Below are 13,899 nucleotides of genomic sequence, written 5' to 3' on the forward strand. Positions count from 1 at the left end.
AATGAAGCATTACCGTGCAGTAGGTCCTGGGTTATTAGTTTAATTGAAAAAAATGTTTTACTCGCCCAGCTCTCCCCAAGCACCGAGGCAGGGAGGTGAGCGCTGCTCCTCCCGGCGCCACGTCGGGGCTCGGGTTGAGAACATCAACCCCTGAAGGGGTCGGGTGGGTGGGAGAGGGGAAGGTCTGTGCTCCCGCCGCACCCCCGGCTCGGGGGGCACCGTACCGGCTGCCTCCAGCGCTGACAACCGTGACAGGGCACGGAGCGAACCCCCGCAGCCCTGCGCTCTCTGCCCACGGGAGACCCACAGCCCCGCGACCACCGTCCCGGGGGGGACACACGGGCACGACACGCACGCACGCGCGCACACGCACGCACGAGGTCCGCGAACTTACCGCCGCTCCCGTCCCCCGGGGCCGCCCGGGCACTGCTCCCACCGACCCCCCCCCCCCGCTCGTTTCCGCGCCCGCCCCTCCGGGGCATTACCCCTCCTCGCCCCCCCCCCCCCCCCCCCCGCCCCGGCTCGGGGGCCAGGTACACTTGACGTCAGGATGTCTGTCGTCGTTTTGACGTGTAAACACTCATTTCCATTTCGGCTCCGGAGGGTCTGGTCGCCACGCAGCCCCGGGCAGCCGCGCCGGCAGCAGGCAGGGACCCGCGGCGCCGCCGCCCGCTCCCCCGCGCTCGCCTAGCAACGCGGCGCCCCGCCGCCCGCCGCCCGCCGCCCGCCGCCCGCCGCCCGCCGCGGCCATGGACGGGAGCCGATGGCCCGGCCGGTGCGCAGCCCTAGCGCTGCTGGCCGCCTGCTGCCTGGCCCGCGGCGGCGGCGCCGAGCGGCAGTTCCTCAACGAGTGGGCGGCGGAGATCCCGGCGGGCCCCGACGCCGCCAGAGCCATAGCGGAGGAGCTGGACTACGACCTCGTGGGACAGGTATAGGCGGGCGGGGGGGGCGGCCGCGCAGCCCCGAGGGAGCTGCCTCGCGTCGGCCTGCCCGAAACTTGTGGCCCGGCTGCCGCTCGCCGGGCGCCGGGAGTTTGAAGCCCCCCCGGCCCGGGTCCGCATCTGGCGGGCAGCCCCGCGACCGGCCGCGCACGGCGCTTCCCGGGGAACTGTGCGGGGCTGGGCATGGCGCTTGGCGCTCCCTGAGGGGAACAGGCAGGGTGCCCGCCGTTCGCTGAGGAGGAGACCGGGCAGGGATCAGGCAGGGCGCTCCCGCTGCTCCTGAGGGGACCGGGCAGGGATCAGGCGGGGCGACTCTGCTCTCCCAGAGGAGACCGGGCAGGGATCAGGCGGGGCGACCGCGCTGCGCCTCAGGGGGCCGCGCAGGCACAGCCACTGTCCCTAAGGGGACCGGGCACTGTCGGGCAGGGCACCGCGGTCTCCCTGAGGGGACCGGGCACTGTCGGGCAGGGCACCGCGGTCTCCCCGAGGGAGCCGGGCTCGGCGGCCCTCCCGCAGGAGCCCGGGCCGGAGGGAGGCGCGGGCAGCCCTGGCTCCGGCTCCGCGCCGCCCCCGCGCTGCCCCCCCGCCCCGAAGGCCGTTCGCCATCGCGGGGCTCCTCTCCCGCAGGCCCTCCTGCCGCTTTTTTGGGATGCCGTGACGTCAGCGTTGTTAGGGATGAGTAACCGCCTTTAGGTAACAGCCTCGTCCCACCTCCAGACGGGGGTCCTGCGCCAGGCGGCGCGTCTGGCAGCGCTGGGCATCCCGCGCCGCCCCTGCAGAGCTGCCTCCCTCCCGCACCGCGGCCCGCGGCCCCCGCCGGGTGGAGGTCACGGCCCTGCGGCGGGGCCCGGTGCTGCGGGCAGCCCCTTCCCGGCCTCCTGCCCAGGCGGGCGGGCGGTACGGTCGGCCCCACAGCGCTGGCACCTTCATGTTCTTCAGGCTGTCAAACGTAGGTGTGATCCCACCGCCTCTGTGGCTTTCTTTCTGCCTCTGGAGTCAGTGGATTCGCCCTCACTGACTTCACACAGCCCCTCCTTAGGGAAGAGGGATGTTTAAAGCCAGGACGGTACACCCAGCGTTCTGGGTGACCAGTGACTGCGCAAGTGAAAATGCCAGTTCAGTAGGTGCCTGTACAAACAAACCCTGCAGTGAAGTTTCTGAAGTGACATGAAGCTTTTTACACCTGTTCAGCTGGAACCCAGGAAAAGCAGATAAAACTGGAGTGTGACCATACATAAAACCTGTCCTCCGAAACATGGTCATGTCGAGGTATGTCCATGAGTATACCAGTCACTACTACAAGTGCCACGTTACTGAGTACTGCAGTAGTAACAGCTGCTACTTCACTAGCTTAAATGAAATTATTCCTCCAATTTCTTCTAGCAGCGCAGAGACTGTGATAAGCATTTGCTACTTGAGGAGTGCTGTTTAGCTCAGACTGAAATATCTAAAGGCTAGTTTCTTGCTCTTTTGTCTTTTAAGCACAATGAATTCAGTCGAGTTGCATTTGTTGGTATTTGTTTGCAGTGGGGAGATAATCATCTCTCAGTAGTTAAAGTATGGCTGTGTCTTACAGATTGGCTCACTCAAAAATCACTACCTATTCAGACATAAAAGCCATCCAAGACGGTCTCGAAGAAGTGCCATTCATATCACTAAAAGACTTTCTGACGATGAGCGGGTGAGTGTTATATTTATTCTTTTTTATGTGCTCTGTTTATTCTGTCTCCTTATTGCTCACTTTGTAATGAGGTCACAGGCAGGCTTTCCTCATTTTGCAATTCTAATATATTCAGCCAGCCATACTCATGCTGAATAATACTTTATTATTCTGTCATTAACAGGCAGATTCTGACCCTCCCTTACCATACTTTTTGCAAGTGCTTTCCAAATGAAGATTTAAGATATGCAGCATTGCAGAGGCTTGGAATTTTAGATGTCGGTCTGTCACTGATGAAAATACGAATGAGGAACCACAGGGCTTGATTCAAAGTAAAAATTTATAGATGCAGTAAGCTTAATCAGGCCACGTCTGTGCAATTACCATGGGAATTAGGTTTGGTTTAAAGCAAATGAATATTCAAAAAAAAAAGGAGATGGGAGTTAACGGCTGAGGTTTTGCTGGATTCACTTCTATGACAAGCTAAAACCCCTTCTCAAAGGATCCATCACATGTTCTAGGCTTGCAGTCTTTTGATACACTGGGATCACACAGCAATTGGGGAGCCCGCACGCTGGAGAGCTGGGGAGCTAAGGTACAATCCACTGGTGAAACAGACTCCCCCTTTATTTGACTTTATTTAACAGAGAAGCATGTCTGTTTGTAAATATATTGAAAAAAATGGGGTGGGTGGCAAATTGAAGAAGCAGACCAGAATGCTGTTAACCCCTCTTTAAAAGCAATTTCTGGCAAATTTCAAAACAATGGAATTTGAATTTCAAATCAGCATTATTGCAACAAGCATTGTAAAAACATGAGCAGTCCAAAACATGAGCTAAACTAGTTGTGAAAACCAGAAATATATCATATGAGGAGGACAAAATCACTTGAGAATGAGCAATTGGTTATCAGGAGGTTTTAGGTGCAAGTGTCTTCTAGGAGGAAATACTCTATACGTAGCTACAAGAGTTAAAGGAGGAGGTGAGACAGGGTATTTTTTTGCCTGTTCTGTTTCAAAACTGTACCCTCCCGTCTATCTCCTTGCAATCATTGGTTTAACAGTTAAAGGCTTCTAGGTGAAATCATTCTGAACTGGGGATGTTCAACACCACAGCTTTAGTGTAAATCAGTGTTTTAAGTTATACCCATACCTATGATCAGATGCTCAATGGCATCAGATAGTACAGTGTTCACGAGCAGAGCTTTGGTTGCAGTTCCTCCCTTTTTTGGACATATTACATTGAATGCATCTCTCACACAGGCAAGAAAGACCATGTTTAATATGCCAAATTCTAATGTCATAAGTAGAATGGAAGCAACTGTGTTAGACACATGACTGCCAAACATTATTGCAGACTTGCATACTTGGATCCAAAACCAGAGCTTCAAAGTGCTGCAGGTGATTTCCTAATTTGAGTCTAATTTCCCTGTTATTTACCATCTAGTATGCAAATTAACTGTGTGAATGAATTGGATGTAATTATGTCAATATAAGTATATAAACACAAAGCAATCATGTAATGCTGTGTAGTTGGTTATACATGGACCTTTGCTCCAAAGAGCTACTCTAGTTCGACAACAGCCTATTTTAAGAGACTTAAATTCAATCTTTAAAAAGGGAGAGAGAAGGGAATCCTGCCTTTGTTTGTATAATGCTTTCATGAATTTTACGGTATGTTGTGTGAAAGCTGGGCTAAAACTTGGCTGTGATCTGAATATTTATCTGCTTCCTGTGGATGTCCCAGTGTTCATTTTAAAACAGGTAATAGCTGTGAATATATTGAAGGGATATAATTATCTGGTTCCCTAACTTCTTCCAGTATTTGCACTATTCTTGAAAGAGACCTGAATCAAGTTTATCTTCATTGCTTTGTATCAGAGACTGGAGGTTTGGCACAGGGCCTTTGGTTTTTGCTGTAGGTGGATGGTTGGAACTTCACCCAGCAGCTAAGTGACAAACATTTGGCTTGTTTGTCTGATACATGTGCTTGGTAGTTTCAGCTCATTTCCCTCAGTGCAGTTGTCCACATAAAAAAAAAACCAACCAAACAAGCATGTAAGTTGTCAATTGTTAATTACTGCTGGGCGATGAGGAGGCCAAGCTTTGCTGTGGGTAGGAAAGAGAGATAAAGGTAATTGCTATAACCTGTGCCCAAGTGTGTATGGCCCTGGATATCAATAGAGCACTTTAAAATACTGATACTTGTATGCGTGTATTCATCTTCTGTGAGTGACTTTGGCTTGTAGGGGTTTTAACACTAAATATATAGCACAGGGAATAGCATTAGAGAGCTTTCAGTAAACATGCCTGGCATAGCTACTGTTTTAAAGGGTATGTTCTGATACTGAATTTTCACTAGGCTCTCACTAGGAAATTGTATTTTAATCAAATCAAAGTACTTTTATTTATCATTCTAATTTCTCAGTCACTCTTATTGTTCCATATGTGGTGATAGGTGTAAGGACCATAAAGCCATTCTGTGACAGTAGAGAAAAATAATGAAATCTATTCAGACATTCAAAGCAGAAGGTTAGATCCAAGGCATCCTGTTCACTTGAGGCTTGCAGCAGGGTGCTGGCAATCTAACAAACCTGAGTTTGCTCATTTGGAAACTGAGATCAAAACCACCAGCTTGATCTGTGTCAGAGTGATGGTCCAGGTACTAGCAATGAATAACATTTTATTCCCATTTCCAAAAGGAGCACACAGCCCAGAGCGAGGTGTCAGAATTAGGGTTTGATTTGAACGGGGTTTAGTAACGTAATCAAGGGAACTATGTGGGATACACTTCTAAAATGCAACCTAGGGACTTAGGGATTGCTGTGTCCATGCACAAACACTGTGCAACTCCTTGTATCAATGCTTTAGCAAAACACCCTGAAGCATTTTGGCTTTCAGTTGCCTTAAATGGAATTATGCCCGTGATAAAGTTAGTCCAATATTCATAGCTTACTAATTGATCACACTTCAAAACACCAGTGGGAAGGAGACGTGAAGGTCCAGCTGGGCGATGAGTAGCAGCATCATTATGATTGCTAGACCAAAGCCAGAGATAATCTTTCTTCTTTCCTTTAAACTCCCAGTAGAAATAGATAGGGATTAAAATGTAGGTTGGAGAAAGAAGCAGGCTGTGGTTTTTCTTGTTTTGGTAACAACCACTCTTTAGATAACCTTCTAATCATACTGCACATTTGGTATGAAAGCCTGCATTGTGTGGCACTCACAGGAGATCTACTGGTAGCTTGTACTTAATGATTTTCTAGGAATTGATTCTGTAGTATTGTGATTTCACCAGGTCCTCCTCCCCGAAGTATATTGTACTACAGTATAAATAATCCTCCTCCCTGTATCAAACATTGCTCATTTTGCTTTAGGCATCAAAGTTTTGCTGTGTGAGGAATCCACTTATCTTTTAGGCTGAGAAAGTCCTCACCTGTGGAGGCTTACTTGTCATATTTATACAAATAATTGTAGGTATCGTGGGCAGAGCAGCAGTATGAAAAAAAGCGAACTAAGCGTGCCACCATGAGAGACTCAGCAGAAAACCTTTTCAATGATCCTATGTGGAATCAGCAGTGGTATCTGGTAAGATTTTGTTTCATTGTGGAACTGGGGATGGTGAATTTCAGTTGTGCTATCAGTTGCAGTATTGTACTAGTATCGGAATGACTGCACTGAAGACAGTAAATGGAAGGCTCCCTCCCATTAGCATAGGCTATAAAAATGGGAGATCTCCTTGCATAATATTTCCAGGCAACCCTGTATTTTCTTCAAAGTGTTGTTTGTACAAAGATTCTAAAAGGCATTTCAGGCTGCTGCTTAGGATGGGTGTTGATATTAGAAAGTGCAACAGTTAAAAGCTACATTTATGCTAATCTAAAAGTATTTATTTGCTTTTGGCATATAAGAAGTCCCTTACATGTCTGAAGCTGGCCCTGTATTTCTTTATTAAAATCAGCAGTGCAGAGTGCATGCTCCAGACGAAAACAAAAGCAGATGCATGTATGTGACAAGCACCTTCAGACTCTTGGATTGAAATAGAAGAGGGTCTCTACAGCTCACATGTTCAGAACCTCAAAGGAAAGAAATTTCCTGAGGTCTGTAGTTTCTGTCTGCATGTGGTAACTCAGAAATACAGTTGGTTATTGGTGTTTCATATGGCTTCTCTCGAGAGTCTGTATTTCCACTACACAACTAGCTGTACCTTCAGCCTAGGCTTCATTGCTTTCACTCAGAATAGGGATGGGACTAAAGGTGGGTATAACAACTCAAAGAGAATGGTCAAGCACAAATGTGGCCCAAGTAGCAGGAAATACCTTTCTTGCTCTTCATTTCAGCTTAGAGAAAGCAGACCAAATGCTAGGCTGTTTGTCTAGTGTTTTACCCTCTCTTTCCTGTGTTTGAGCTAAGAAAACCAGATTACAAACCACATAGCATAAAATATTTCTATGAAGAGGCCTGCAGACTTCTTTTCAACATAAAAAATGGTTTATCTTTAAGAATCTAACTTTTCATTGAAGCTGATTTTCTGTTTGCTTCTTTGCCTGTATTCATTAGGAAGCAGGAAATTTCCAAGGTGTGTTGGACAAACACACAAACACACACAGAATTCAAAAGAGCTGTTTTGTGAAAAAAGCAATGTCCTGCATTCCAGGAGACATAGTTCCTTTTTCAGCCTTTCTGTGGTTTTCATTCTTTTCCCTTTAGTTTTCACACAAGAAGCAGAAACATGTTTACCCTTGTTTGCAGTACCTGTTGATTTTTTTTTCTGATTAAATGCATGAATGTGTTAAATATTTTCTTCCAAAATATGTTCCTTTTGTTGTAGTAAATAGCTTATTATTGCCTTATTATTAAGCTTTGATGGCAATTGTTTCTATCTCTGTTCAGTGTACCTTCACACATCACCAGAAAAAATGATTATTTGATGGATTCTAGAGAACAAAACTTGAAGCCTCTAATAATTCCCTGAGTGGCAGCAGTCAGAAAATAAAGCATAAAATGAAGGAAGGGTAATTCCGTAACAAATTTCTTTTTCTGAGTCTCCTATTTTATGCAATGTTCCTGCAGATACAAAGAAACCTGTGGTCAACTAATGCAATTTTGCACAGAGAAACAGAAAGAAAATGCTTTTGTTTACATCCGTGTTTTTATGGGGGTTGTAAGCAAGTTTGCTAGATTAGATGTATGTACTGCATATTTAACATTAAAGAAGAAAAAAAAATCTATTTAGGAGCTACTCTTCAAAGCGCTTGCTGTGGAAGAGAAGGCTGTAGAATGATTCATGCTTCCAGTTGATTTACCACAGGAACATTAATGAGGGTAGTAAACAGAAAGTTGTGATTCAGCACAGTTGTTCCTAACCAAACGACTACCTTAATTGTTTTATCCATTAATTATTTTGCTCTGGCTAACTTGAATGTCAAAGGAGAAAACACATTTGGAGAAAATGCAGCTCACTCTACTGTGGGGCACTGTCTTGGCTTCTCATCAAGTGAAAAGAACAAACATAGCAGGTCTGATTATTAACTCAACGTTCCAAGGTTCATGGATGCATCCCTATCATTCCCATGTTTCTGCTGCCTGCCTCCAATAAATTCCAGATGCTCTTTGTTTAGAGGTGGTCTTCAGAGTTCTTCAAGTAATGGGGTAAATCTTTCAGTGCTACAAGTATTTGAAGAAACTAATTTTTGTTTTATCTTTGCAAAATTTGAGCAAAATGTGCAAGTTCAGGCTGGGATGGTTTAGAGCATCTTTAGAATATGAGTTTGAACCTGTGTGGTGTAAATGGATCAAAATGTTGACATATTTTAATCCTTTCTGTCCGCTAGCAAGATACAAGAATAACTCCATCCCTGCCCAAACTGGATCTCCATGTTATGCCTGTATGGCAGAAGGGGATTACAGGCAAAGGTGTTGTCGTCACAGTACTAGACGATGGCTTGGAGTGGAATCACACTGACATCTACACTAACTATGTATGTTTGGGTGTTAGAATGCTATGGAATAAATTAATCAATTGTCAATTTGATTGACACTCTTCTGAAGATTGCTTTCTGTTCTGTAAGTTGGCTCTGTCAGCACAGAGGCTGAAATATTTGTCTTAGGCATGACTCGGAACCTGGTTTGTGTCACAGGAAGCTGAATGTTACTTCGCAATGATAGCAGGGTGGGGTTTTTTGTCTTGTTTTTCCCCCAGTGGATTTAGTTCCCAGGCATGTTTGTATACAGTGGTTTAATGCTGAATTACTAAAGCCATGTGAAAAATGTATGGAATTGTTAATGCCCATCAAATTCTACCAGCTTGATTGCTGTCAACATAAGGCATACCAAACAAATAAATATGGACTCTAGAGCCCATTTTGTTACATGTTTTAAAATGCAATTTCTAGTTGTCTGAATTAATTTTGTTTTGTTTTGGTTTTTTTTTTAAATGTAGGATCCAAAGGCAAGTTATGATTTCAATGACAACGATCATGATCCCTTTCCTAGATATGACCCAACAAACGAAAACAAGTGAGTAGCCTCCCAGTTGTGTGCAAAGAACAAAACAGTACATTATTAATTTGTACTAAAGCAGGGAGATGTAGAGACAGTTTCCCAGGACCACACCCAGACATCTTTCGAATATTTCCAAGAAGCGAGACTCTACAAGCTCCCTGGGCAACCTGTGCCAGTGCTGGTCACCCTCACAGTGAAAAAGTGTTCGTTGATGTTCTGAAGGAACCTCTTGTGTTTCAGTTTGCACAAACATTTGCACATAACATTGGCACTAACACTGGAAACTAAGGAAATTAAATTCCCAGGTGAAGAGCTTCATAATTGTCGTCTGCCTATAATGTCCTGAATTTCTTAATATGTTTGTATACGTAAGGTTCTGATACATTTCTGTAAGATGAAGGGAACAATCTGTTCATTGTCACCGTGTGTGTTTCAAGAATGATACCTCCTAAGCAGATTTTGACTTTAGTTCTCTGCCTTGTTCTGCAAATTTTGAAAGAATATGTCTTTTATGAAGGCCTCTGGAAGAGACTGTGTCTTAGACGAAGCTACTAAGAAACCCCTCCCTTCGTATCAGCTTTTGTAGCTAAGGACACTACTTTCTGGTTCTGGCTCTACCTTTTGGACCAACAGAACATCTAGCCCAGTGCACGTAATGACAGGTGAAGTCAAGCTTCTGACCTCTCATATGGGTGTGACACACGGTCAGACCTTGGAGGAGGTTACATGCAGTCCTGCGACAATATTTCTGTCTCTTCTGAGGCAAACAGAAGCTTCGTTTAGAACAGATTTGGCCTCCATGTCCTCAAGGTGATAACCTCGGAAGTTTTGAAAGGCTTGAATGCAAGACAACCAGGCAGTTCACATAGTGGCCTTGTGTGTCTTGGAAGGAGAGAGGAATTTTGTCTGATACCCTCTCTAGAGCTACTTCTTTGATACTCTGTAGAACATCTTGATGGATCTGTCACACATAGGTGTGTCCATGGTAGTTCAGGGAGGGGTTTTGTCCATCAGAAGGAGAAGAGCATGGACCTCTGTAAAAGCTGGTACACAGAAAAAAGTCAATTTCTTAAACCAATTAGGGTGCTGCTACTCAATGAAGATACAGTAAGAAGCTGATGCACTGGTTCCCTGTTGTCTATCAGACTATACAGTAGCACCCACAACATAAATCAGTGCATGGGGAAAAAAACAACGAATACAAGGGTGAATATCCCGTGAATAAGACATCTGAAAAATGACATTTCTACTTTGTTACAGCATTTTGTAAGAGCAAGAAGCCATTACCCTCTTGTTCTGGTGACATTGTCTCTTACATCTACCTGTATTACCTCTAATCTTTACTAATAAGTAAATGGAGTTCAGCCCAGAAACATTTAGACACTTCCTTGAGTAACAATCTGTAGCATTAAATAACACAACTCTTCTACAATCTTTTATGATTACACTTACATTAAGGTTTTCTGTGTTGTGGAATGAGAATCAACTGTGGCAAAAAAGAATTGCATAGAAAATAATTGGTTACAAGAGGAATGCAACAATGGTAAGGATGCTTTAAAGGCTCACTTTCTGAAATCTTAAATAAATGCAGTCATTTAAAAAGAAGTATCTAAATGTGTGATGAAAAAAGACCTGTCTCATATTTCTTTCTGAAGTTTAGCAACTTTTTAGCCCCATATTTTTATGCTACTTTTGCACTCTACTGAAATACTGGTAGCTAATAGGTCTATGGACTTCAGTGTAAACTAGGTAAGATATTTATCATCTCTTCACAATGATTCTTTGATCATTCATTTAAAGGAAGACTTCTATCAAATCAAGAAGGTTAGCAATGAATCTTTGTGTACATTACACAAAGATGTTATAAGATGTTTATTCTTGCTGTATTTATTCAGGCATGGGACACGGTGTGCAGGAGAAATTGCTATGCAGGCCAACAACAGAAAATGTGGAGTTGGAGTAGCCTACAATTCAAAAGTTGGAGGTAAGAAAAGGAAAATAATTAGATGTCTAATATGTGTGGAACCAGACAGATCCTGTGAAATGCTGAGTGTTTTCAGCTACCATTAATCTGAAATACAAATGATCGGTCCTTCTCAGAAAACCTCAATCTTGAAGTATTAGGCTAAAAAATCCTGTCTGGCCATAGTGCAGAGTGTTACTTCTATATGACAGCAGTCCTTGAATGTCAGTGAACTTTCTGAAATTTGGTTATCAGTTGAATATAAGTAGAAACAACAGCAACAACATTGTAGGTGGTGATGGTGATGATAATAACACCAACAACAGTAGTAATTAGTAACAATAAGCAATAATAACAGCAGCTACAACCTGTATTGTAACCAGAGATTAGACTGTATCTTTTAAGGAAGGATGAACCCACTTATTATAATTGGTTATCCTAGAAGGAAGTGGCATTGGGGAGGAGAGGGACTGAGTGGAGTAAAAGTAAGAATATACAAATCTATACCCAGCCTTTCTTGCAGCATATTGTTTCCATCTACACAATTACATTGGAAAGGTCATGTCAGTCAAGATACTCGGAAGTGCTGTGGTTTTTGTTTTCAGCAGCTTACTTCTCTACTATCATCATAAGTTAATTCTGAAAATAAGTAGTCTTGCTTGCCGTTCAATCAATGCTGCCTTTTTTTAAAGCGGTGACTAAAAGTTTAATCCATTAGAGGTTTATGAAATAGTCATGATCACAGTATCAGTTGCAAATGGTTATTTAGCTCAGAGGAAGATACTTGTACAGTCCTAGTTTTTCCATTGCTCCCTTTTTTCCTTTTAAACAAAGGGACGATGAGTGGCAATTGACACCCATAACTGCCTTTCCCACCATTTCAGTCTTATGTTTGTAGGTTCCCATTTACTCTACTGAGCTGTCATAGATGTCAGCCTTGCAGTCTGCCTTTGCCATAATACATTATTCTGTCATGCCCTGTTTAAATAAAATATCTCACTCATAAGATGAAGATGCCAAATTTTCAAAGCAGGGCAAAATGGATGAAGCTGCGAAGATGGCTGAACTCCCGCTGTGCCCATATTTTAAGGCACTTGCATCTACAGAGAAGATTCTTCCACAGTTATTTGCATATGCTTTGTGTTCATTTGCAAATGGAGACTACAGATCTGTGCAGGAGTGATTTGTTTAAAAAAACGAAAATAACAGGAGAAAAAGCAGTCCAGCAATCCACATCACTCAGAAAATACCTGTGCAGGGGAGGAGAAAGATTGAAAAGTGGAAAGAAATTGTAAGCTGTTATATATGACCAGCCTGATTAAAGTAGGGACGTAACAAAAATACATTCAAAGAGCAATGGAAGGTGGGAGTAGTCTTCAAAAGATTCAGGTAAATCTGGAGTGGTAAACATTGGAAGGATTTTTTGATCTTCCAAGCTATATAGGATTCATTTCTTCGTGGGCTTTTTTTCTTCTGTTTTTTTTTTTTTGGTTTGGTTTGGTTTGGTTTGGTTTTTTTACATCCATGAAATGACACATTACACACTTCTATTTGACATTAGTTCAGGATGACTTCTCTAAGTGGCTGTTTGCTTGTAGCAATTGCCATATAGGATAAATCCAGTGGTCCACAACCAATGCCTTCTCTCTGCTAGTCAGCAGTAGCTGCTTTAGGGAGAGAAACCCTGATGTATGGAACACCTTGTTCTCTAACCTGCAGCATCAGAGGTTGTTTTAAGTTTGTCTTGATGGGTAAAACAAAACATGACACTCAAAATTTTTTGTTTTCTGTGAAAATACTGACTTTAATAATCCTGAGTGTTCTCGCTGGTCACATTGGTGCCTGGCTGTATTTGGAAACCTTGATTAGTCTCGGTACTTTGTGGCTGTGAATCCCATAGGCTTTTCTGTGCGCTGTGTGAAAAAAAATTAATGCCAGTTTTCAAAGTGACACCTTTCAATGTTCCTTAACGTTCACCTCTTGTTCTGTATAGAGCTAAGAAGTGTGTGTGTATTGATTGCCTCTGGAGTAAAGCAGGATGTGTATATTTTCACGCATACCTAACCATAGCACTGTGCTATGATATTTCTCTGGTGCTGCCATGGAAATCAAATGATTAAGAAGCTCCATTTTACAAAGGACTGGGCTGAGAGTTCCTGCACAGTAGCGTGTGGCTAAAAATAGCCTTCTGCCAGTCAGATACATGTATGTGTCTGAAATTACCTTGGGCTTTGCCCGCTTTTGATTTTGCGGGACTGATGATGGGAGCAAGCATGTGCAAGAATAGGAAAGAGTTTATGCAAGAGGACGTAAATGGAGTGCTTAAAGAAATACCACTGCAGTCATCAAATCCCCGAGTTTTAACAAGCAGGATTTTTGGTGATCACAAAGACAAGACAGCATTTTTTTCTTGAACTGTTTTCATCAGTGTATTGTCAGTGTGCTTTTTTTCTTCCTTATTACATTATTTATCAGCAGAGCTGGCTTTGTCTTCTTCTGTGGGAAGTATCTGTACACTACTGTGTGCATTCCCAGTATCTCGTTATGTGTTGCAAGCTCACACCCGGAGCTTGCAGTTATTTCCACACAGGCAGATCTTTGCTCACAGCGCACTGGTATGAGATACTCACAATTCTGAGCCAACTGAAAAATGACTACTCAAAATTTTGTGAGTGTAAGCCTGTCTAGGGTAAGTGGTGGGTTTGCCACCTGAGGCACAGGATATACCCTTGATTCTTTTATTCTTTTCCCAGCTTTGTAGGTGATAGTGGAGTAGCAGTGGTTGAGGAGATAACTCCTTTGTCTGTTTTTGCCACTAATTAATATGAAATAA

At 43.9% G+C, this 13,899-nt stretch overlaps 1 protein-coding gene across 1 annotated transcript in view; it reads left to right on the forward strand.

Annotated features, from left to right (window-relative positions):
* The first annotated feature begins 492 nt into the window (after positions 1-492).
* PCSK1 (proprotein convertase subtilisin/kexin type 1) overlaps positions 493-13,899 on the forward strand; it is a 46,177-nt gene continuing 32,770 nt past the window's right edge. The window contains exons 1-6 of the mRNA XM_080371994.1: positions 493-929; positions 2,518-2,622; positions 6,077-6,187; positions 8,434-8,580; positions 9,042-9,118; positions 10,999-11,087. Coding sequence (XP_080228120.1) covers positions 750-929; positions 2,518-2,622; positions 6,077-6,187; positions 8,434-8,580; positions 9,042-9,118; positions 10,999-11,087 — 709 coding nt within the window. The 5' untranslated portion in view covers positions 493-749. The remainder of the gene's footprint in view (positions 930-2,517; positions 2,623-6,076; positions 6,188-8,433; positions 8,581-9,041; positions 9,119-10,998; positions 11,088-13,899) is intronic.

The sequence above is a fragment of the Falco punctatus genome, assembly GCF_963210335.1.
Source record: "Falco punctatus genome assembly, chromosome: Z".
NCBI lineage: Eukaryota > Metazoa > Chordata > Aves > Falconiformes > Falconidae > Falco > Falco punctatus.